The 25,940-nt window shown below is 39.4% G+C and overlaps 1 protein-coding gene across 6 annotated transcripts in view; it reads left to right on the top strand.

Annotated features, from left to right (window-relative positions):
- Positions 1-25,940, top strand: part of npnta (nephronectin a) — a 151,950-nt gene that overhangs the window by 118,553 nt on the left and 7,457 nt on the right. For all 6 annotated transcript variants that reach the window (XM_061909388.1, XM_061909379.1, XM_061909398.1 and 3 more), the window contains 3 exons: positions 969-1,349; positions 12,996-13,079; positions 21,727-21,825. In XM_061909388.1, coding sequence (XP_061765372.1) covers positions 969-1,349; positions 12,996-13,079; positions 21,727-21,825 — 564 coding nt within the window. The remainder of the gene's footprint in view (positions 1-968; positions 1,350-12,995; positions 13,080-21,726; positions 21,826-25,940) is intronic.

The following is a 25,940-nucleotide window of genomic DNA, read 5'->3' as shown; positions in this document are numbered from 1 at the left end:
TGTATAAAGATAATGAGTTAATTTGTTCAAATCTAATTGAATTTCTGCAAAACAGCACCATCTGGTAATTGAAGCCTCTAAACTGATCAACCCTATGGTGGACTGGGTATGGGTCCAGGGCAGGGGTGTAAAACTCTTTTTAGCTCAGGGGCCGCTTGGAGGAAAATCTGTGCACACGCGGGCCGGACTATTGAAATCATGGCATTAAAACTAAAAAATAAAGACAACTTCAGATTGTTTTCTTTGTCTTACTTTGGCCAAAAAGAGAACAAACACATTCTGAAAATATTACAATAAAAATATAGAAATAATACTGGGAGCGGTAAAGTTTAGATCCGTGAAGGAAAGCAGAAAGTGAATGAATGTTTAGAACTGAATACATTTACATATGCATAAACATTTGTTTTGTTTTGTATTATTTTTTTAATGAACTAAGTAACGTTTATGACAACCTTTGTCCAAAACACAATGTAGAATGTGAGCTATAACAGGATAATGCATTTATCATTTGTTTTCAAAACGGTTACAAAAAAGTGTGACCCCAGAAATTTATTGTGGGACCCCATTTGTATGACTTGATGGGGTCCCTGAGACCCCATTTTGAAACTTTCTAGCGCCAACACTGATGGAGTATTGATGCGTGCAAAACAGCAGCAGGCGGCTGTGTTCTAATACTAATCAAATATCATCCCAGCGGCCATATATAATTCATTGGGCCTTGACTTTGACACCCCTGATCTAGGAGCCTACCCCAGCCTACAGCTGGGGTAGGCTCCAGCCTCTCTAATTTCATATTTCATATCACCGGAGACTCCCTGTGACTGTCAATATTTGTTAAATGATGTTAAAGAGACATATAATAGGTTATAGCATGCTATTTAACGCATATTACCAGTCTCATTATGACACTAAATGGCCCATCCGCTGCCTCATTAAGTCTTTCACTACACTACTTTTGCTCTTCGCAGCCATTCCCAAAGTGGTCATCAAGCCTCCCAGACCGGGCTTGTTCCCCCCGAGCCATCACAACCACCTCCCCGACATCGACCAGAGGAGGACCACCACCACCCTGCGTCCGGTGGTAACAATGTTTATCCCCGCCGCCCCCAAAACGACGACCGTCGCCACGACGACCACCACCACCACGACCACTGTCAGAGCAACGCCACCTCCACGCAGGACACCGCCTCCTACAAAGAAGCCCTTCGTCCCCACCAGGAGGCCGCCCGCACCCACAAGCAAGCCCTACGTCTCTCCAAGGCCGGTGGTCCCGACCAGGCGGACCCCAGGGGTTACAACTGTGGACAACAGCATCCACAAGGCCACCAAGCACCGAGGAGACGTCTACAGTGAGTCCTGTTTTTATCTCTCGTGATTAACAGCAAAACAAAATCTTTTTGTCGCACCGAGAGGAATTATAAGCCATTCAGCAAATAGCATTAGTTGATTTTAGTACCGTTTAGGGGCAGCATAAGAGGCTGTAAAAGCTACATCGCTATTAAAGGGGAACATTATCACCAGACCTATGTAAGCGTCAATATATACCTTGATGTTGCAGAAAAAAGACCATATATTTTTTTAACCAATTTCCGAACTCTAAATGGATGAATTTTGCCGAATTAAACGCCTTTCTATTATCCGCCATTTTCTCAAACACATTAGAAACACCAAGTCAAATCAGCTCTGTTATTTTCCGTTTTTTCGACTGTTTTCCGTACCTTGGAGACATCATGCCTTGTCGGTGTGTTGTCCGAGGGTGTAACAACACGATCAGGGACGGATTCAAGTTGATTTACGTGGAGTGTGCATCGATTAGCACGGCATGCTAATTGATGTTAACATGCTGTTTAGGCTAGCTGTATGTACATTTGTAGCTATATTTGCATTCAGCCTTTCCCTCCACCCACATTTAATGCAAAACAAACACTTACCAATCGACGGATTTAAGTTGCTCCAGTGTCACAAGATGCGAAAGTCCTGATCATTTGGTCTGCACATTTTAACGGCGATGCTAAGGCAGACATGGCACAGAGATGTATGGATATCCTGCAGATGCATTTCCAACGATAAAGTCAACCAAATCACAAAGGTGAGTTTTGTCTATATTATTGACTCATGTGCTAATCAGACATATTTGGTCACGGCATGACTGCCAGCTAATCGATGCTAACATGCTATTTAGGCTAGCTGAATGTACATTTGCAGCTATATTTGCATCCAGCCTTTCCCTGCACCCACATTTAATGCCAAACAAACACTTACCAATCGACGGATTTAAGTTGTTCCAATGTCACAAGATGCGAAAGTCCCGATCGTTTGGTCTGCACATTTTACCAGCGATGCTAAGGCAGACATGGCACAGAGATGTATGGATATCCTGCGACACTCAAACGTTGGTTAGAAGTCGATCGCCGAATAGCGTCAATAGCTATTCGCCCCAATAGCTTCAGTTTCTTCTTCAATTTCATTTTCGCTATCTGCCTCCATACTCCAACCATCCGTTTCTATACATGCGTAATCTGTTGAATCGCTTAAGGTGCTGAAATCCGAGTCTGAATCCAAGCTAATGTCGCTATATCTTGCTGTGCTATCCGCCATGTTGTATGTATTGGCATCACTGGATGACGTCACAGGAAAATGGACGGTGGCTTCACAGATAGCGAAAATCAGGCACTTTAAAGCCTTTTTTCGGGATATTCCATGATGGGTAAAATTTTGAAAAAAACTTTGAAAAATAAAACAAGCCACTGGGAACTGATTTTTATTGGTTTTAACCTTTCTGAAATTGTGAAAATGTTCCCCTTTAAAAGTTATATATTTGACTTTTAAAGCACTTTCAGATACAAATATGGTTATTGCTTTTTGGTAAGTAATTGCCTTTTTCCCCAAACAAGTACATATTCATAGTCATTCTAGAACAACAGAACTAAATTATGAATTTCTCTATATCTGATAAAATAATACATTTAAAAACTTTGGTTCTAGGAACTCCTTTTCCCAAAGTAAACAATGTCAATACAAACAGTCTGATCTGGTGTCAAACTGTCGCCATCATAATGCATCCTCAAATTCTCTTCAATTTAGATATAAAATGTTTTTAGTGGCCATACATGCAAGTGTGAAAAAAAATTAAACAATACTATTGTTTTTTGCATCTTGCAAGTGGGGGAAAAAAATGGACCAATGTAAACTCCACCTTTAAAAAGTAGTAAAAACGTGTATACAACATCTGGCTTTCAGTCAAGCAAATAAACATTACACTCGTCCCTAAAGTAAGCCTTTTCGAGCATAAAAATGGCTAGAAGAACTAAAAATATCAATTCTACAGTATTATTGGCCATTAGATGAGACCAAACCAATCAGAGCATACTGTTGAATATTGTGGCCCCTGATTGGCCTCAGCCTCAGCGAGCATTACTATATTGGATTGAGAGTGTAAAGGTGACTAAAGGGTATTATTTTATGTCTAGAGGGCTCATTATTTTGAAAAAAAAATATTTAGAAGTTAGTTTTATTGTGCTCTAGCGAGGTTTGTATGGTATACCTGTACTAATAGAGTGCCGTGGTATTGTAATCGAAAAATACCAGTACATTTTTCCAAAGACATGAGGCGCGCTTTGATGACATTGTTGGTATACTTTACGAGCCGGGGCGCAAGTTAGTCATCACACACACGCACTCAAGCTCTTTGGGGCCGGTATAGCTCGGTTGGTAGAGCGGCCGTGCCAGCAACTTGAAGGTTGCAGGTTCGATCCCCGCTTCCGCCATCCTAGTCACTGCTGTTGTGTCCTTGGGCAAGACACTTTACCCACCTGCTCTCAGTGCCACCCACACTGGTTTAAATGTAACTTAGATATTGAATTTCACTATGTAAAACGCTATGAGTCACGAGAGAAAAAGCCATATATAAATATAATTCACTTCACGTCAAGCACTTGCAAGCAGAAACAATATGAAGACAGAAGAGGAAGAATAGACGTATTTTGTGTTAAAAACAAACAAAGTACGTGGAGCAATAAACTTTTAAGCGCTGCTCTGAAAGTTGTACTGTAAATATTTAGTAGCTAGCTAGCAGCTAATGCCTCTCCGTAGTGTTTTAGGTACTTCTAAATAACTAATTCTAATACAAATATAGTAAGTTTCTTACAAATATCATCCATGTCCGACGAGGAATAGCTAAACATGCTCCACTACACTTCGTAGGAGGATACTATAGCTAACCGCTAACAGCAAGCTAATGTTCCTGAATATAAACAAAAGGGTGGATCTATACACATATCGATTATAACGATACCAAGTAGATGAGCTGTATACGGTCCATACCACAATGATACAACATTATACATCTTTTTTATTTGTTATATATGTCTGGACATGGGAGAACTTTAAATATGATGAATGTATGATTGTGTAACTACGTTGTATTGGATCGATACCCAAATTTGTAGTATCATCCTAAATTAATGCAAAGTATCCAAACAACAGAAGAATAAGTGCTTATTACATTTGAACAGAAGTGTAGATAGAACATGAAACACATAAAGTAAGCAGATATTAACAGTAAATGAACAAGTAGATGAATAATGCATTTTCTACCCCTTGTCCCTCATAATTTTGACAAAATAATAGAATGGGAAATGACACAATATGTTACTGCATACATCAGCAGCCAAATTAGGAGCCTTTTGCTAACTAAAATAGAAGTTGTCTAGTATGTTTACTATGTCATTTAATCCCAAAACACATGTTGAATGTATCATAAGATTTTTTTTTTTTTTTGTAGTGCCCTTTATTTTGAAAAGTATTGAGAAGTACTGAAATACATCCTAGCTCAAGGTGTGAAAATATTCTAATTATTATTAATGATTCATAATTCATTCATCACAGTCATGTCTATAACCAATTAACAGCCAATTAAAGTAAAGGAAAAACAAATTTAGTTTTTATTTGACTGCATTTTTTTTTTTTTTTCGTTTTACCTTGCAGTAAATCTTCGAGATGTGACAAAACAAACCGGTACAATATTTAGTAAAACTCAGTAAAATGTGCGCTGCGGCAAGGTTGAGTATCGCAGGTGACCTATTTGCACTAGCAGATGGCGCCACCTAATTAGAAATGTGTAAAGGGGAGCACAGATTACATCAGCCCGTCTGCACGCCAGAACTTCCAGACGCTGGCTGGGAGGCGACTTCTCTCTGAGCTCTTTATTCACATAATAGTACAGAAATGAATGAAGCTTGGCGTCAAATGCTTAATTTGTGCACCTTGAGTACATTAAAATGTGTGCATGGATATTTATAAAGATTCATCAATGGCTTTCGATTTGGGGCCGATGATCCAGCAAAATGATGCAATTAGGCTTTAGTCAAAGTTGCCTGAATCTTCCAAACACAGTTTAGTTTTCGAGCAACACAGTGTAGTAGGGTTGTACAGTATACCGGTATTAGTATAGTACCGGGGTACTATACTAATACCGGTCCTTCACATCAACTGGTTCGGAGCTAACATTGTTTGGATTGTAATCGTCTACCACCTATGTTTATAAACTCAGGAAATATGTCCCTGGACACATGAGGACTTTGAATAGGACCAATGCATGATCTTGTAACGACTTGGTATCGGATTGATACCCAAATTTGTGGTATCATTCAAAACTAATCTAAAAAAAACAAACAACAGAAGAATAAATGAGTATTACATTTTGACAAAAGTGTAGACAGAACATGCTAAAAGAGAAAGTGAGCAGATATTAACAGTAAATGAACAAGTAGATTAATAATTCATGTTCTACCACTTGTCCTTAATAATGTTGACAAAATAATAGAATGATAAATGACACAATATGTTACTGCATATGTCAGCAGCTAAATTAGGAGCCTTTGTTTGCTTACAACCAAAAGACAAGTTGTCTTGTATGTTGACTATTTTATTTAAGGACAAACTTGCCATAAGAAACATATGTGTAATGTACCCTAAGATTCTTTTGTTAAAATAAAGCCAATAATGACTTTTTTGTGGTACCTTTCATTTAGATGAGTATCGAAAAGTATCAACATAATTTTGGTACCAGTTCCAAAATATTGGTGTCGGGACAACTCACAGTGTACTATTATTAGCTTGAAATAATAGCTTCAAAATTATTTAAAAAGCATGTTGACTTATGACAAGGTCAATAACTCAATCACTATATTGGAAATACTTTTATGCTAAAACAAAAGACCAAAGTTGTGTGAAGTGTTTGGTTTCACACTAAACTAAAGTAATCAGGCTATTTTTTATTCTTCTTCTGACATTTTTTTACGCGTGGGATACAGGTGGCGGTTTTCTTAGGAGGATGTTAGAATTGTGTGTGTTTGTAAATATCTGAAAATCTAGGCTACATTTCCTGCGATTGGGAACAATCTACACTATTTTTACCTTTAGATTTATTGTCATCAACCAACCTATTTCAGCTGTCTTTTGGACACTTACATGTTCCAGGTAATGCACCTCATATTTTTTTTGCTTTTTTAGGAGATAATTTACTAACAATATTATCATTGAAAATGTAATGTAAAATTATATAACATGCATGCAAAGAACTTAGAAAATATTTCCCATTTGGCATTTCATTTGTTGCGTCCAACCAGTCTTCCTCTCAGGGAATAAAATACACTTGTCAATCCCAAATTCTGTCGGATGACATATATGTTGAGTAAGAAGAACCACCGAGACAGAATAACAATATCACCAAGTTTTTGATTTGATGCTGCTATTATTGCGATAATAGCAGCATCAAGAAGCGGTGTAAAAATCAAACGGAAAGACTCATCTTATTTAGTACGAAAACAGCAAAAACAGAAAGAAATACAGCCTTTTTTGTTGTAAACCAGTAAGGCCTCCTCCACAAAAAGGGAGTACATAATACTACCGGTAGACATTCCAGCCTTCAAGGTGAAACACAGAGTTTACTAACTATTAGCTGCTTTAAACATGATAATGGATAAAGATAAAGAAAGAACACTTAAAAAAGATATGCATTCTCCACACTATACCCCTCAGGTAATATATTACCGGTTTTGTGACCACTGTTTATCATCCGTCATATCAAAAATATACCTTCTCATTGGCTACTAATAGATCATCTCGATTTAGAACAATGGTTCTCAACCTTTTTTCAATGATGTACCCCCTGTAAACATTGTTTTAATTCAAGTACCCCCTAATTAGAGCAAAGCATTTTTGGTTGAAAAAAAGAGATAAAGAAATAAAATACAGCACTATGTCATCAGTTTCTGATTTATTAAATTGTTTTAACATTTCTTCACCAAAAAAAAAAAAATATGGAACATGTCCACAAAAAATCTAGCTGTAAACACTGAATATTGCATTGTTGCATTTCTTTTCACAGTTTATGAACTTACATTCATTCATATTTTGTTGAAGTATTATTCAATAAATATATTTATAAATGATTTTTTAGTTGTTAGTAGTTTTAGAATAGTTTTGAAAAATTTCACGTACCCCTTGGCATACCTTCAAGTACCGCCAGGGGTACGCGTACCCCCATTTGAGAACCACTGATCTAGAACTAAAACTGGTTCGGAGCTAGCATTGTTCGGATTGTAATCGTCGAAATATGATTAGCTACAAAATGGACAGCAAACACAAACAACAACAAGTAAGTTAGCTAGATGGTTAGCTAACTCGTGAGCTGGTTTCAACCATGGTCCTAACTTTTTTCTTCTATTAATTTTGGAGCACCGAAACGAGATTGTTAGTGAACTAACAATCTAGCTCGCCTACTTGTTGTCGTCTCCGTTTGCTGTCCGGGCCACGACATTGACGGCTTTCTACGTTGCTGTATTAGCTTGTCCTGCAACTCCGTGCGGCGTTTAGGCGAGAGAAATAGCAAGTACCTGCGGCTGAGGAGAGCGTTTAACAAATTTGGTTTTTATCGTATTTTTATTGATATTTCATTTTAAAGAAATGCGGAAGTGATATTTTTGTGACGATCTGTCACTTCATTTCTGTTTGTTTTCTTATCTGATATATATTTCTGCTGATTGGCAGCCTGGCCACACCTGGAGCTAATCAGCAGGCTGATATTTATGCTTGCCTCGCCTGCTCCTCAGCGCTCAAGTATTGACTATTGTTTGAGAACCGTTCCATGCTTTCTCCTCTGTTAATCATATCGAAATCATCTTACTTTCTCAACGTTCTCATGGTTCCTGCATCTTGGGGTCGTTACAACTGCAGCCATGCCAACAATTTTGATGCGAAAATTTATGTTAAAAATGCAGATTTTCACGGTAATTTCACATGCCTGCATATCAGTCAACAGACAGACATTCATTTGAACTGCCCTTTTAATAATAAAGTACCATAAATGTCCTGATCCCGATCATATTTTCCTTTACCACATCTGTGTCCCAGTGTTTACATGGCTATAGATTGTACGCAAGTGAAAGATTCCTTCAAAAGTGATGCACGTTCAGGGAGACACAATTACATTCCCATTTTCCGTGTTACACATTTGCAGGAGTTGCATGAATCCCAGGAGGGTGCGTGTCTTGCCAGAACGCCGGCTCGATTCAAGAGCAAGCTGCAACGAACACGTCGTCTACCCACAGTCCTTAGATACCAATCCTCACCACTATGCCGGAAAATGGTACTTTAACTTTGAATCAGGTTTCTTCCAGGTAGCGTTATCACTGGAAAGGCAATGGATAAGCACCGAGCAGGATGACACAAGAAGTAAACCGCTAAATCCTCAATGAAGTCGTAGGTGTGATCAATCCAGATGTTGATGCTATCAACACTGAGTATATTATCAGTATATAAACGGTACTAAAGTGTTTAGATCAATATTTTTCTGTTCCTTGCTCTTATTATTGCAAAATAATTTTGGGGGTGTTTTTTTATTCATGTTTAAAACTCAAGGAGTACATGTTTTAATAATCGTTTTTGCTTTCGTTTATTTTTTGTACACTAGCCGCTTTATTTTTTTTTAAAGAAAATGTATTGTGCCTTCATGCCACAAATTTAGATTCTAGATATAATAAGATGAGCTTTAGAGAAATGAGTTATTGTGTTCACGCAAGTTACTTGCTATAAAACATTTACATTTCTATAATCAAACATTTTGATTGGGACATCTGGTCATGTATGTCAAACTCCCAGTATTTTCTGCTGTTAAGTAAATTAACACAGCATTTATATTGTAATTATTGTTTACGCCACTTTAATAGAGCCCCAAATACATACCCCGTTTCCATATAAGTTGGGAAATTGTGTTAGCTGTAAATATAAACAGAATACAATGATTTACAAATCATTTTCAACCCATATTCAGTTGAATATGCTACAAAGACAACATATTTGATGTTCAAACTGATAAACCTTTAACTTTAGAATTTGATGCCAGCAACACGTGACAAAGAAGTTGGGAAAGGTGGCAATAAATACTCATAAAGTTGAGGAATGCTCATCAAACACTTATTTGGAACATCCCACAGGTGTGCAGGCTAATTGGGAACAGGTGCGTGCCATGATTGGGTATAAAAGCAGCTTCCATGAAATGCTAAGTAATTCACAAACAAGCATGAGGCGAGGGTCACCAATTTGTAAGCAAATTGTCGAACAGTTTTAGAACATTTCTCAACGAGCTATTGCAAGGAATTTAAGGATTTTACCATCTACGGTCCGTAAAATCATCAAAAGTTTCAAAGAATCTGGAAAAATCAGTGCACGTAAGCGATGATATTACGGACCTTTGATCCCTCAGGCGGTACCGCATCAAAAACAGACATTGTGTAAAGGATATCACCTCATGGGCTCAGGAACACTTCATAAAACCACTGTCAGTAACTACAGATGGTCGCTACATCTGTAAGTGCAAGTTAAAACTCTACTATGCAAAGCGAAAGCCATTTATCAACAACACCCAGGAACGCCGCTGGCTTTGCTGGGCCCGAGCTCATCTAAGATGGACTGATGCAAAGTGAAAAAGTGTTCTGTGGTCTGACGAGTCCACATTTCAAATTATATTTGGAAACTGTGGACTTGGTGTCCTCCGGAACCAAGAGGAAAATAACCATCCGGATTGTTATAGGCGCAAAGTTCAAAAGCCAGCATCTGTGATGGTATGGGGGTGTATTAGTGCCCAAGGCATGGGTAACTTACACATCTGTGAAGGCATCATTAATGTTGAATGGTCCATACAGGTTTTGGAGCAACATATTTTGTCATCCAAGCAACGTTATCATGGACGCCCCTGCTTATTTCAGCAAAACAATGCCATGCCACGTGTTACAACAGCGTGGCTTCGTAGTAAAAGAGTGCGGTTACTTTCCTGGCTCGCCTGCAGTCCAGACATGTCTCCCATCGAAAATGTGTGGCGCATTATGAAGCGTAAAATACGACAACAAGACCCCGGACTGTTGAACGACTAAAGCTGTACATCAAGCAAGAATGGGAAATAATTCCACTTTTAAAGCTTCACGATTAGTTTCTTCAGTTCCCAAACGTTTATTGAGTGTTGTTGAAAGAAAAGGTGATGTAACACAGTGGTGAACATGCCCTTTCCCAACTACTTTGGCACGTGTTGCAGCCATGAAATTCTAAGTTAATTATTATTTGCAGAAAAAAAAAAAGTTTATGAGTTTGAACATCAAAATTGTTGTCTTTGTAGCATATTCAACTGATTATGGGTTGAAAAGGATTTGCAAATCATTGTTTGCTGTTTATATTTACATCTAACACAATTTCCCAACTCATATGGATATGGGGTTTGTAGTTGCTGTTATGAAACTGCTGCACCCCAAAAATAAATGCCTTGTACTCTCTGCAGTTGACTAAATAAGAGCAGAATTTATACCTTGACCTTATTTCCTCAAATAGAGGGCCAGTGCTGTAATGGAGCACAACATTTGCGTTTGCTGTATTTCCTCACCGGACCTCAAATTAGACCCTCCACTAAACGTATGAAGAATATGAGCTCACGTCTAAACTAAGAGCGCGTATGAAAGTCTATTTTCAGCTGGTCGCAGTTCAACTTTCACTTTCCTTAATCAGGACGGTTTTATTTGTGCACTCCTTGACCGGATGCGTCATATCCAAGGAGAGAGGGGGGTGGTGTGGTTATGGTGCATTCCTTTAAGTCCAGCTGCACACACATTGAGCCCTGGATGCCAGGGAGTGCTGGAGGTTCTGGTGCTCACTTGGATGAGTTTGTGGGTCTTAGACTCCTATGACTCATTTGTTGGGCCGAGTGTCGGGTCACAGGACGGCCAGTCTGAAGCAGCCTCAGTGCTGGACGGGACGCCTCGTAATGCCGGAGTTGTTTGTTTTACCTGTGCCAAATATAATAAGTGTACGAGTCTTTGTTTTTATAATGATGTCTAATCAGCGTTCATTTTAATGTCTTGTTGTGCGTGATGGATGCCAGTCAGTAAAATATAATACAATACAATAATATGTTTTTAGGTGTATCTATTACTACCATCATTGATGTTATCATACTATTTTTATTCAATGTTTTCTTTTATTTACCAATTTTCTTTGTCTAATCCCAAAAAATTAAAAAAAGAAGTGAGGTTTTTTTTCAGTATGCACTGTCAATCAATCAATCAATCAATCAATCAGTCAATGTTTATTTATATAGCCTTAAATCACAAGTGTCTGAAAGGGCTGCACAAACCACAACAACATCCTCGGTAGAGCCCACATAAGGGCAAGGAAAAACTCACCCCAGTGGGACGTCGACAATGATGACTATGAGAAACCTTGGAGAGGAACCCCCGCAGGGGACCAAAAGCAAAGGATGTCGAGCGGATCTAATATGATATTGTGAAAGTCCAATCCATAGTGGATCCAACATAACCGTGCGAATCCAGACCAAAGTGGATCCAATATAGTAGCGAGAGGCCCGTCCAAAGTCGAGCCAGCAGGAAACCATCCCAAGCGGAGGCGGATCAGCAGCGCAGAGATGTCCCCTACCGATAAACTCATCTCGCGGGTCGCTTAAAACCTGTGGGCCTGTTCCGGCCCACGGGCCGTATGTTTGATGCCCCTAATCTACACCAGGCCTCCATTGGTGAATTCAAATTTTAGGGACTCAAGCAGATCCCAAATAAACAAAAACAGGTAACAAAGATAACAAAAGTTAGATTTTGCATAATCAACCAATGTTTATTTATATAGCTCTAAATCACAAATGTCTCAACGGACTGCACAAACCACTACGACTACGACATCCTCGGAACAACCCACATAAGGGCAAGGAAAACTCACATCCAGTGGGACGTCGGTGACAATGATGAGTATGAGAACCTTGAAGAGGACCACAAATGTGGGCAGCAATGGATGTCGAGCCGGTCTAACATGGTACTTTGAAAGTTCAATCCATAGTGGATCCAACGCAGCCGAGAGAGTTCAGTTCAAAGCGGATCCAAGACAGCAGCGAGAGTCCTGTCCACAAGAAACCACCCCAAGCGGAGTCGGATAAGCAGCGTAGAGATGTCACCAACCGATACACAGGCGAGCGGTCCATCCTGGGTCCTGACTCTGGACAACCAGTACTTCATCCATGGCCATCGGACCGGACCCCCTCCGCCAGGGAGGGGGGGACAGAGGAGAAAATAGAAAAAAAGCGGCAGATCAACTGGTCTAAAAAGGAGGTCTATTTAAAAGCTAGAGTATACAAATGAGTTTTAAGTTGAGACTTAAATGGTTCTAGTGAGGTATCATCTCAAACTGTTACCGGTAGGGCATTCCAGAGTACTGGAGCCCGAATGGAAAAATATTAGGTCACCCTAAAGTCCAGTTAATACTATTTAAACACAAAAAATATATATATGTAATGAATGTAGTTACTTATTCATGTAAATAAATAATTGCATAATTTAATATAGTGATATTAAAATATGACATGGGCCTTGTATTTCTTGCAAAAAGTTTCATACACTGACAACAACTAATACATTGTGTTGATGTAAATCTCCTTCTGCCTTCAGTTCCGCCGCACGGTAAAGACGACATGCTGGTGGACTACGAGATCTTGCTTGGCGACGAGGATGAGCAAGTTAACGATGAAGCCGGTAAGCCATAATGTCCAAGATGATCCTCTTTATTGTCTGCCTCTGACTAAATTGGGGCTCTAAGCCGATTTTAATTCTGATTACAAATGTTTCTATTGTGATTTTCAGACAACTTTAATCCAAATAGAATGTTTGGATGCATGTTGTGTACTCAAATGAATGGTTAACTTTTGAGTGTGTTCAAAATAACAATTTTAACAACATTGAAACAGCTGAGATAGGCTCCAGCACCCCCTGTGACCCCAAAAGGGATAAGCGGTATAAAACAGATGGACGGAAACATAAAATTGCATGTTTTCTGGCCAGGATTCAATCCCAGTATGCCAACACTGTGCAACAATAGACGATAAGGATTTTGGGGGACATTTGCTATTATATTTTTATCAGTGACAGAGCAGGAAAGGGCTAAGAATATGTTTAAGGTAAAACATATCCTGTGAAACACCCTATCATTCAATGATTGACATTTTACATGCGCTTTTTTTCCCGTGAGGTCCCACGATATGTGTATCGGAGCTTCAGGTATTAGGACTTGCGTGGATTTCCTTCTAAAAAAACGGGATCCAATGAAATTCAGAAAACGTAAAAACCAGAGGACATTTCATTTGGGCATCCCAATCTACCTAGAATTGAGCCCACATGTTGGAGTGACCCCTATTTGAATACGGACGTCATATTTGAATTAGCCACGCGCCTGAGATCTTCCATTCTGCAGAAAATACAAATATTATAAAAATGTTAAAGTACCAATGATTGTCACACACACACTAGGTGTGGCAAAATTATTCTCTGCATTTGACCCATCACCCTTGATCACCCCCTGGGATGTGAGGGGAGCATTGAGCAGCAGCGGTGCCGCGCCCGGTAATAATTTATGGTGATTTAACCCCCAATTTCAACCCTTGATGCTGAGTGCCAAGCAGGGAGGTAATGGGTCCCATTTTTATAGTCTTTGGTATGACTCTGCCGGGATTTGAACTCACAACCTACCGATCTCAGGGCGGACACTCTAACCACTAGGCCACTAGAGGAGTAAGTTGGGATATTGTGTGCGAGGCTGTCAATGCTGTGGGGTCAGACAACCGCACCCAGGCAGACATTAAAAAGTATCGGTCGGACATCAAAGTGGATTTGAAGCAGAGGATGGCTGCCAACCGCCAAAGTGTGACCGAAGCAGCCGGAGGGACAGGAGATGAAGGCCTACTTTGTTTGACCAGAAAGTCGCTAAAGAGTTGGTTAATTGCAATTGCTCATCACATCCAGTATGATCTATACATTGATCAAATTAACATGTTTCCTGTTGACAGTATACTGTATACCTATTGATCATATGATGGTGGTTATATAACAATGTGTGAGGAGTCGTCAGCTCCGACTGCATTTGGAAAACCGGCTGTTGCTAAAAATGGCGATGTAAAGATGGCCTGTACAGCTGCATTGTTTGTAAATGTAGCATAATTCTGTCCTACCCGGCTGGGATGGTTCAGCTCAGCTCAGGGTGGAGTGGCACGGTACCAATCGGTTGGCCAGCTCCCTCTGGACTTGTCCATTTGCAAGGAACCCCGCTGTGGTTATAGCGCCTTTAGCAATATCTTTGAATACTAGTAAGCAGCCGTTGTGTTTTTTTGCACCACTATGCTTAGGCTTTTACAGTGGAACTTTGATTCACGGTCGGTTTTTGTTTGGAATAGAATAATAGTCCTAAATATAAATCCACTTTTCCCGATTTTTGGTTTGATAATAAGAAAAGCAGATTGTTATACATTCTGTTATTCCATTTTATTGATGTTTTCAACAATCGAAAATGGGGAATTAAAACGGTCCGGGTTCCTTCCTTTTATTCTATTTCCAATTCTGAAACGCAAATCCAAATACAAAATTAGGGCCATCCATCCATCCATTTTCTACCGCTTGTACCTTTTTGGGTCGCGGGCGGGCCGCTGGAGCCTATCTCAGCTGTATTCAGGTGGAAGGTGTTGTACACCCTGGACAAGTCGCCACCACATCCGTTGTTTTATTTTTGTTATATATGGCAGATATTAAAACAAACAAAAAAGGGTCGATTTTCATTAAAATATTGCCATCTAATTGGATTTTGTGCTGTTTTCCGTTTATGGATTTTTATTTTTCCAGATGAACACACAAATCGAATATGTGTTCGTCCAAAAAGCAATGGTGGTTATCTGTGTGATGACAAATTGAAATTTTTTTATGTTAAGCTATTTTTCTATTCCAAACAAAAAAATTAGTGGTCGCGACATACACTGACCATTTACGAACTTACACATGGTTCGTGAATTGAAAAGTTTGTAAAGGAAAGTGGAGTTCCCCAAGGGAAACAACGACTATGTTTGCATTTACTAAATTAGTCTAAATTATCAAGTCATTCGGTACAAAATAGGCCTTCTACAACCCATGGAAGCACTCTAATTTGATTGTGTTAGGCTTTTGAAAAGTCATATTAACATTGATTTATTGATTGAAACTTTTATTAGTAGATTGCACAGTACAGTACATATTCCGTCCAATTGACCACTAAATGGTAACACCCGAATAAGTTTTTCAACTTGTTTAAGTCGGGGTCCACATTAATCAATTCATGGTACAAATATATACTATCAGCATAATACAGTCATCGCACAAGTTAATCGTCTGAGTATATACATTCAATTATTTACATTATTTACAATCCGGGGGGTTAGGTTTGGTGGAAATCAGTACTTCAGTCATCAACAATTGCATCGTCAGAGAAAAGGACATTGAAACATTGTAGGTTTGACTTGGTAGGATATTTACAGCGAGCAGTGAACATAGTGAGTTCAGAAAGCATAAGAACAAGTATATACATTTGATTATTTACAATCCGGGGAGGTGGGATGTGGAGGAGGAAGGGCCTTAGTTTATGGTTGAAGTTGCCTGCACACCCAGATCCCTCGAGTATTGTGCATGTGCCAGTCTTAGCACACAGATATAACCCGGAAACTGATCCTGTTCAAAAAAAAAATAGGCGACAACTGGAATGAAAAGGAGACTGTATTTTTGCTTCACAAATTCAAAGAACTGAACATTTTGGAGTGCATCGATGGGAGAAAGAAAGAAAGAAAGAAAGAAAGAAAGAAACAGAGATTTATTTTAGAAGGTAGCTAAGGAAATGGAGAATGGGTTCATTCAGACTCCAGAACAAATAGGATTGAGATGGAAGAGAATGAAGCAGGTGTAATACAAGGCCAGGAAGAAGGTGTACACAAGTCTTTCCAGGCTGCATTGGTCTGCTGCAAACTGATTAACAATAACTCTGTATTCCACACAACTGGCAGGCTTGTCTACAACAATTGCAGACCTCATTTGAAGCGGTAACATGCCACGTCCAGTCTTTTATTTAGGACTTTCATCAATCCACAGACCTTATTGAATAAACTTCGAGACATTTCAAAGTTTTCTTTCTATTCCTTCAAAATAATTCTTTCTACCCAGTCTTTGCTTCGGACATGCATTCTACGACTCCGAGACCTTTTTAGTACTAGGGTCATGTTTATAGCGCAATCTTGGATTATTTCTTGATGCTGCCTGCTATTTAACATCAGCACAGGCATATTAGATGTAACGTTTATAATATGTGTCAAAAAGAACTGGGCTGTGGACTTGTGAGGAGCCGCGAAGATGCTTTGTTTTGGTGTGACGTCATAGTCGGAAAAGCAATACATTCGTTAGTGCTAAAAATAAATAAGTGCCTCCCAGCGTACGAATGGCACGTAGTCTATGACCAATAGTCGCATAAGAGAGATGCATGGACACTCGTACTTCACAGTAAATAAAAAAATATATATATTATTTGAGAAATCAGACTAATTTGGTGCAACGTAATAAATTCAAACATAATTAATCGGCTTCAACACAAGTCCCTGTTTTTGTAAAATACTTCACACCTTTAAGACACTATAATGTAGTGTTGTCTCGGTACCGATATTTTGGTTCTGGTACTAAAATCATTTTGATACTTTTCGGTACTTTTCGATACTTTTCTTAATAAAGGAGACCACAAAAAAAATTGCACTATGGTCTTTATTTTACCAAAAATCTTAGGGTATGTTAAACATATGTTTATTATGGCAAGTTTGTCCTTCAATAAAATAGTGAACATACAAGACAACTTGCCTTTTAGTAGTAAGTAGGCAAACAAAGGCTCCTAGTTAGTCTGCTGACGTATGCAGTAACATATTGTGTCATTTATCATTATATTATTTTGTCAACATTATGAGGGACAAACTGTAATAATTGATTATAAGTTAAAGTACCAATGATTGTCCCACACACACTATTAATCTACTTGTTCATTTAGTGTTAATATCTGCTTATTTTCTGTGTTAACATGTTCTATTTACACGTCGGTTAAAATGTAATAATCATTTATTCTCCTGTTGTTTGGATGCTTTACATTAGTTTTGGATGATACCACAAATTTTGGCATCAATCCAATACCGGTACCTTTCATTAATTCATTACTATCGCCGTACTATACTAATACCAGTATACTGTACGACCCTACTATAATGCATATCAAGCAATTATAATGTAATGGATTAACAAGCTCCCTATTATCAAAATAACAGCAAGCTGAACTGTTAACGCGCTCTCTCTGGTGTTCTTAATAACGCTAACATGTTGCTCCTATAATAAAAACAAGTTAAAGCTTATGTACCTTGCTGACTTGCAAATGTTTTTGGCATGCACCTGACAAGAGAAGGCGAACACCTTCAAGGAAGAGATTTGATGCGAAGAAAGGAATAGAATGGGAGTGAACAAAGCTTGGGGAATGGCGAGAAAAGAAACACACACTAAAGCACTGAGAAATGGCGATCGAATGAAGGATTTTCTAAACAAGACGTGACGTTGGGCGCTCCGTCCGTCCCTCCAAAATGGGCACGCCCCTTGTGTACTGTACTGCACAGGAAGTGATGTCGCCGGAATGACAGTGGCACACAAAATAAATGAAGGAATGAATGAAGCGTTCGTACACCAAGTCATTGTCCGCGCGCAAACTAAAAGGTTGTAAATTGAAAAGTTAAAGTGTTTGTAAATTGAGGTATCAATGTATAACCATTAGTGTATTTGCACACACTGGTGTGGGGTAATTGTTTATACGTCATATGTCTACAAAGTCATTGTTTGCACATTTCTTGATTCAAACAATTGCCTAACATCACCTCTGAGTGTGACCAGTGTCCAAAGTACGACAGCCAGGAAGTTAGAATGTCCACGTTCATTTCACTCTTGATACAACTCACCTTTTCCGTGAAAAAGTGCATACGCATTCTTGATACATGGTCTGCACACTTCAGCGCTATGAATGACCCTTGCAGCGTTTTATGACATCTGCTACTGCTGAGCATACTTGCCAACCCTCCGGGAGACTCACGAAATTCAGCGCCTCTCCCGAAAACCTCCCGGAAGAAATTTTCTCCCGAAATTCAGCTGGAGCTGGAGGCCACGCCCCCTCCAGCTCAAACATGCACAGTTAGAAGCTTGAAAAGGAGGATTTCAGGGGGATCTGACGGCATTTAAAGTCATTTTTAAAAACGACTGCTAATCCTCCTCCTTTTCGACCGGACGACCGCGGAGAATTAAAGTAGGAACACTCCGGAGGCAGAAGTTCACTAAGAGGGGCGGACTCACCGGCTCTCAGCCATGTTTCCGTCACACAGAGGAAGTCAAGTCTGCGGGACGTGAAGAAATCCTTCAGGATAAACGTTTTGTTTGTCAAAGATCTTGCGTTTATAAGACCTGAACCTGGCGAGGGCCAGCACGTCCAAGGGCGCAGCTAATCCAGGTGGGGCCCGACACACAGCCCGCAGGTGGCGGGAGAGAGGAGCCACGAGGCGGGAGAGGAAGGCAGGAATCCGGCCAGGTAAAAATGCTGACTGGGACGTCGAAAAACCAACGTCAAAGTTGATCATATCAGTGGGAAAGGGGCAAAGATCCAACAGTGTTTGGCGGTCATACACAAGCAGTGAGCTGACAAATAGACGTAAACAACACAAAAACGAACAGAGCTGACAGCGAGAGAAGGCAGGGCAAAGCACATACTGGCACCATCTTCTGGAAACTCGGAAGTGACGTTACTCAAATAGTGAAAGGTAAGTGTTGTTGTTTTTTTAGCAACCAGCAAGCACAGTACAGTTAGTAGAACAACTGTGTTTTTATTACTGTGTATTTGATAGATGCCGTCTGAAATTCAACTATTTATTTTATTTATATATATAATAAAATAAATATATATAGCTAGAATTCACTGAAAGTTAAGTATTCCATACATACATATGAAATACTCGAGTTGGTGAATTGGCTGTAAATATACTCTCCTCTTAACCACGCCCCCTCACCCCAACCACGCCCCCAAACCACGCCCTCAGCCCCACCCCCCATCTCCCGAAGTCGGAGTTCTCAAGGTTGGCAAGTATGCTGCTGGGGCTTTTGCACCTTTCACCTAAATAGAAATATCCCAGCCAACTGATGAAACGCTGCTTATTCCGACTCACACTGCAGATGTATATTTTTCTCAATCTGCAAAGAACAAAGCAGCAATGTACCAGTGATGTGTTTATATATGTATTAAAATATACCAGACTAGATTAGGGCAAACGTTTTCAAAATTAGCCATAAGTCATTTAAATATCTTTGGATTTCAGAATTAATCCGTTGAACCCTAATAAACTAAATATATTTGAACTCATTCAATGATGTATCACGAATGAAGAGCACTTTTTAAATAAAGTATCGGACACCTCGGTCTCCTTGGACGCATCCATGCGGACTGGACACTGGCTGAGAGTTAGTGGGTGGCCGAGGGTAGAGTCCGCTCTCTTGGTTGCTTTGTTGGGTCTGCTCCTGTCTCTGGCCATGCTCCTCCCACCCCAGCAGACTACGGCATGGAAACGCCGCAGAGGCCACCACAATGTACAACCGTTTGTATATGTGTTTTTGTTTTTACTTTTGTAGCTGTATGTAGAAATGGCTGGTTGCATCATCTCTGCTCTTTTAATGCCTTTAATATCCTTTGTGTTGTTTTTATTTTTTTTATTATTATTTTGTTTTACAATATTTATTTATTTATATGATAGGGAAATCATAATACAGGTACTAAAAAAACAGACAATTTTTTTATTTGGTGTGTTCCCCCCACCCAAGAAAAAAAAATATTACAAGTAAAATAATGACACTTCCTCCCACCCCTCATCCTACATTTCCGTCACAGTGGGTAGCAATATACTGCCTTCCTCTTCACCACAAGCAGATAGAGAATTACAATAGCAGACTAAAAGGGAAAAAAAAGCTAACAACAAGAAAATTAAAATCACAAACATACAGAGAAGTGTCACTGAATAAAAACAACAACAAATAGAGTGGTAATTGATTGATTGAAACTTTTATTAGTAGATTGCTAAGTACAGTACATATTCCGCACAATTGACCACTAAATGGTAACACCCGAATACGTTTTTTTACTTGCTTGGGTCGGGGTCCACGTTCATCAATTCATGGTGAAAAGGTTAATTGTCAACAGTGAGTGTCACCTTTATCCTATAGTGTCTTTAATTTAGCTATGTTACTAATTATGCAGCCCCAGGTCAAGTCAAATTGTTTTGGTGTACCCCTCAGATTATATTTAATTTTCTCCTGAGTAGTAGTCCTGGGTTCAGTCCCGGGCTCGGGATCTTTCTGTGTGGAGTTTGCATGTTCTCCCGTGACTGCGTGGGTTCCCTCCGGGTACTCTGGCTTCCTCCCACTTCCAAAGACATGCACCTGGGGATAGGTTGATTGGCAACACTAAATTGGCCCTAGTGTGAATGTGAGTGTGAATGTTGTCTGTCTGTCTGTGTTGGCCCTGTGATAAGGTGGCGACTTGTCCAGGGTTTACGACGCCTTCCGCTCGAACCCAGAGTTTTACCGCCTGGTCAAACTCGTGACGTCACGAGTGACACTTCCCCTGTCATCATTTTCAAAATGGAGGAGGCTGATTTCAACACCGGTAATTTGAAATCGCATAAAGGGAAGAAGATTAAGAGCTATTCAGTAGGATTTAAGGTCCTAGCTTACATCACACTCAAATTTTTACTGCTTGCCTTTGGTAAATGCCGGAGTGAAAAGAGGTTTTCAAATAATTAGCGCATGCTTACTTTTACCGCATGCTTTTGGTAAGCGCAGGAGTGAGAAGAGGGTTTAAATTAATTAGCGCCCCGGCAGCAATTCAAGGAAATACGGTAATTGTTTTTAATTTAATTTTTCTCTCCACCCCCTGACAGACCTGTCTGTCTCCCTGTAATGTTTGTCTGATCTTGAATGGGATTGTGCTGGAAATCTTAATTTCCCCTCGGGGGATTAATAAAGTATTCCTGATTCTCATTCTGAAGTATGTCGACTGCAGTGGACTTTTGAGCTTTGTATTACAGGACTTTTTTAAATATATATTTTTTTAAATGTATCGATTTGACAAAAGAAAAAGACCAAAAAGGACGGTAATTCTCAGGAATGTATTTTTCAATTCCCCCTTTTTCCTTTGAAGCTTTAACGCATGTTAGATCCATTGTTGTGTTCAAACGAAGCTGAGCGATGAGACTGAAGTTATTTTGTTCAATTGTGCATTTTTCAGATTCAGGCTTCATGAGCTGCTCCTTTGACGACGGCCTTTGTGGCTGGATCACAGACCAAGGCGGGGACGTGCACTGGGAGACGACGCCTGACCCGGCAGGTAATTGAAGGGCCTCTGCAGACTCAAACAAACAAACTGTTGTTTGGCAATGACTTTAGTGCAAATAGCTGACTTCCATTAGTGTCTCACAATGTAAACGTGTACAATGTGTCCATTTAGTTGTCAATGACAGGCCAGGGTGAAGACTTGATGTTTGCATTTAAAGTCATGCAAATGAGATAGACTTGAGGCTCAAATGACCACGGTGGTCTTTAGGGGACTTGGTGGTCCACAAAAACTCTTTACTATTTCTGTGTCTTCTTTGTCAATTGGCTCAGTCCAGCTAGAATAAAAAGTGATTTTCTCAAAAGTTATCACTTCACAATCATGCTTCTTGGCACAAATAAACATGTGTTAACACACAAAGTCAAGCGATACCATGATGAGCATACATTATCAACCTTTTGTCGCTTTTATTTTATTATATATTTATTATATTCTAATTACACTGCATTTTTTTCATAGTTTTAATTAAGGTTGGGCATTGATGGAAACCAGGACTGTAGATTAACCAGAAGAAATAGCAGCAGAACAACAAAGAAGAAATTGCCGCCACCAACGAAAAATAATTAGCTCCCACCGACGAAGAGGAACAATGAACAGGAAATAGCAGCGACTAACAAAGAAGAAACATCCGCAACTAATAAAGGAGAAAAAAAAGCCGCCAACGCAGAAGAAGAAATAGCCGCAACTAACAAAAAATAGTTACCACCAACAAAGAGGGAGAAATAGCTAACAAAGAAAAAATAGTCTTCACCAACGACTGTGTTTTCCCCAGATTCTCTCCTGCAAGACAGTATGGGCCTGATTTACTCATATCCTAATACCACATGCTAAACAGTGTGCACAAACTAAACAATTGCCTGTACTATTAGTGGCCATGATTGATAACTGGTGCAGACCGCCCTATTTAAAGGGGAACATTATCACCAGACCTATGTAAGCGTCAATATATACCTTGATGGTGCAGAAAAAAGACCATATATTTTTTCAACCGATTTCCGAACTCTAAATGGGTGAATTTTGGCGAATTAAACGCCTTTCTGTTTATTGCTCTGGTGGCGATGACGTCAGAACGTGACGGCACCGAAGTAATACAGCCGCCATTTTCATTTTCTACACATTACACACACAGGTCTCAGCTCTGTTATTTTCCGTTTTTTCGACTATTTTTTGGAACCTTGGAGACATCATGCCTCGTCGGTGTGTTGTCGGAGGGTGTAACAACACTAACAGGGAGGGATTCAAGTTGCACCGAAGATGCGAAAGTGTCTTCCGCCAGACCCCCATTGAATGTGCTGTAGTGTCTTCACATTTGACCGGAGATGACAGACATGACACAGAGATGTATGGATAACCTGCAGATGCATTTGCAACGATAAAGTCAACGAAATCACAAAGGTGAGTTTTGTTGTTCACTTATGTGCTAATCAGACATATTTGGTTGCGGCGGGACTGCCAGCTAATCGATGCTAACATGCTACGCTAATCGATGCTAACATGCTATTTAGCGGTGCTAAAGCAGACATGGTACAGAGATGTATGGATAACCTGCAGATGCATTTGCAACTATATTACGTTTCCTTCCACCCACATTTAATGCGAAAAAAACACCAATCGACGGATTTAAGTTGCTCCATTATCACAAAATGCGAAAGTCCTGATGGTTTGGTCCGCACATTTTACCGGGGATGCTAACGCAGCTATTCAGCCATGCTATGGCTATGAATAGCGTCAATAGCTATTCGCTCAATAGCTTCAGTTTCTTCTTCAATACTTTCATACGCCAACCATCCGTTTCAATACATGCGTAATCTGTTGAATCGCTTAAGCCGCTGAAATCCGAGTCTGAATCCGAGCTAATGTTTCTATATCTTGCTGTGGTATTCCCATTGTTTGTTTACATTGGCAGCACTGTATGACGTCACAGGGAAATGGATAGTCACATCGCAAAGCGAAAATCAAGCACTTTAAAACTTTTTTTAGGGATATTCGGGGACCGGTAAAATTTTGAAAAAAAAATCAAAAAATACAACAAGCCACTGGGAACTGATTTTTATTGTTTTTAACCCTTTTGAAATTGTGATAATGTTCCCCTTTAAGCCGCTGAAATCCGTGTCTGAATCCGAGCTAATGTCACTATATCTTGCTGTGGTATTCCCATTGTTTGTTTACATTGGCAGCACTGTATGACGTCAGAGGAAAATGGATAGTGGTTTCGAAGATAGCGAAAATAAGGCACTTTAAAGCTTTATTTAGGGATATTCCGGGACCGGTAAAATTTTGAAAAAAAAATAAAAAAATACAACAAGCCACTGGGAACTGATTTTTATTGTTTTTAACCCTTTTGAAATTGTGATAATGTTCCCCTTTAAACAAAGCTTTTGCCTGCACTATGTGACTTTTACAATAGACACACTCATTTACTGCACATGCATGTTGTCATGCTCCAACAATTTTTTAAAGTACCACTTTTTACGGGCATTTTGGAATCATTTTACAGTGCATCCAGAAAGTCTTTACACCGCTTCACATTTTCCACGTTTGTACTGTTAAAGTTTTGTTACAAAATGGAATACATTAATTGTTGTCCTCAAAATTATATAGACAATACCCCATTAATGACAATGTGATTTTTTGATTTTATTTTTGTTTAAACATTTTGCTAATTGTATTAAGAATAAAAACAAAAACAAAAATCACATGTACAAACCCCGTTTCCATATGAGTTGGGAAATTGTTTTAGATGTAAATACAAACGGAATACAATGATTTGCAAATCATTTTCAACCCATATTCAGTTGAATATGCTACAAAGACAACATATTTGATGTTCAAACTGCTACAAAAATTTTTTTTTTGCAAATAATCATTAACTTTAGAATTTGATGCCAGCAACACGTGACAAAGAAGTTGGGAAAGGTGGCAAGACAAGTGTTACAACAGCGTGGCTTCGTAAAAAAAAAAGAGTGTACTTTCCTGGCCCGCCTGCAGTCCAGACCTGTCTCCCTTCGAAAATGTGTGGCGCATTATGAAGCGTAAAATACGAACGGCGGAGACCCCAGACTGTTGAACGACTGAAACTCTACATAAAACAAGAATGGGAAAGAATTCCACTTTCAAAGCTTCAACAATTAGTTTCCTCAGTTCCCAAACGTTTATTGAGTGTTGTTAAAAGAAAAGGTGATATAACACAGTGGTGAACATGCCCTTTCCCAACTACTTTGGCACATGTTGCAGCCATGAAATTCCAAGTTAATTATTATTTGCAAAAAAAAATTAAAGTGTGAGTTTGAACATCAAATATCTTGTCTTTGTAGTGCATTCAACTGAATATGGGTTAAAAATGATTTGCAAATTATTGTATTCCGTTTATATTTACATCTAACACAATTTCCCAACTCATATGGAAACGGGGTTTGTACATAAGTATTCACATCCTTTGCTCAAAACTTAGTTGAAGCATCGCTGGCAGCAATTACAGCCTCAAGTCTTTTCAAATATGATGCCATAAGCTTGTCACACCTATCTATGGGAAGTTTTGCCCATTCCTCTTTGCATCATACGTAGGACGTAACTCTTTTCTCACAGCCATTTCTGGGCAACATCCAGTCTGCACGTACATTGTAGACATACTAAATAAAGATGCAAAAGTCCTGATGAATCACACTGTCCGTGCTAAGTAGATTTGCATTTTCTCCATCGAGTATTGTGGGCGTTCTGATAATCCGCGTTTATTCTGCCTATTTATGAAGACAAACACGGTAAAAATATTGTGCTCCTTTTTTTGTTCAGCTAAGCGACACAATCCTCTGCTCACGACCTTAGTACAGTAGTGAAGGGATTCGTATGAAACCATTCCTGGGTGAATCTCAGGTGAAAGGAAGGGGGGGCGCGGGGGGGGGGGGGGGGGGGGGTTAATCATTTTGCAATGCAGTCTACTGAACATGATGGAAAGTGCCACTACGCAGCAACTGACGCTGTGATCAAAGTTGGAATTACTGCAAAACACATTTTAATATTTTCAACACTATACTGCCACCTGGCGGCCATAAAGATATTTATTTTGTTTTGTATTGACATTTCTGACTTTGTGATGTATTTTGTATTTGTGG

Source organism: Nerophis ophidion, linkage group LG01 (genome assembly GCF_033978795.1).
Source record: "Nerophis ophidion isolate RoL-2023_Sa linkage group LG01, RoL_Noph_v1.0, whole genome shotgun sequence".
NCBI classification, from domain to species: domain Eukaryota; kingdom Metazoa; phylum Chordata; class Actinopteri; order Syngnathiformes; family Syngnathidae; genus Nerophis; species Nerophis ophidion.
Note: the sequence above shows the minus strand (reverse complement) of the source record. Positions and strands in the feature narration are given on the sequence as shown.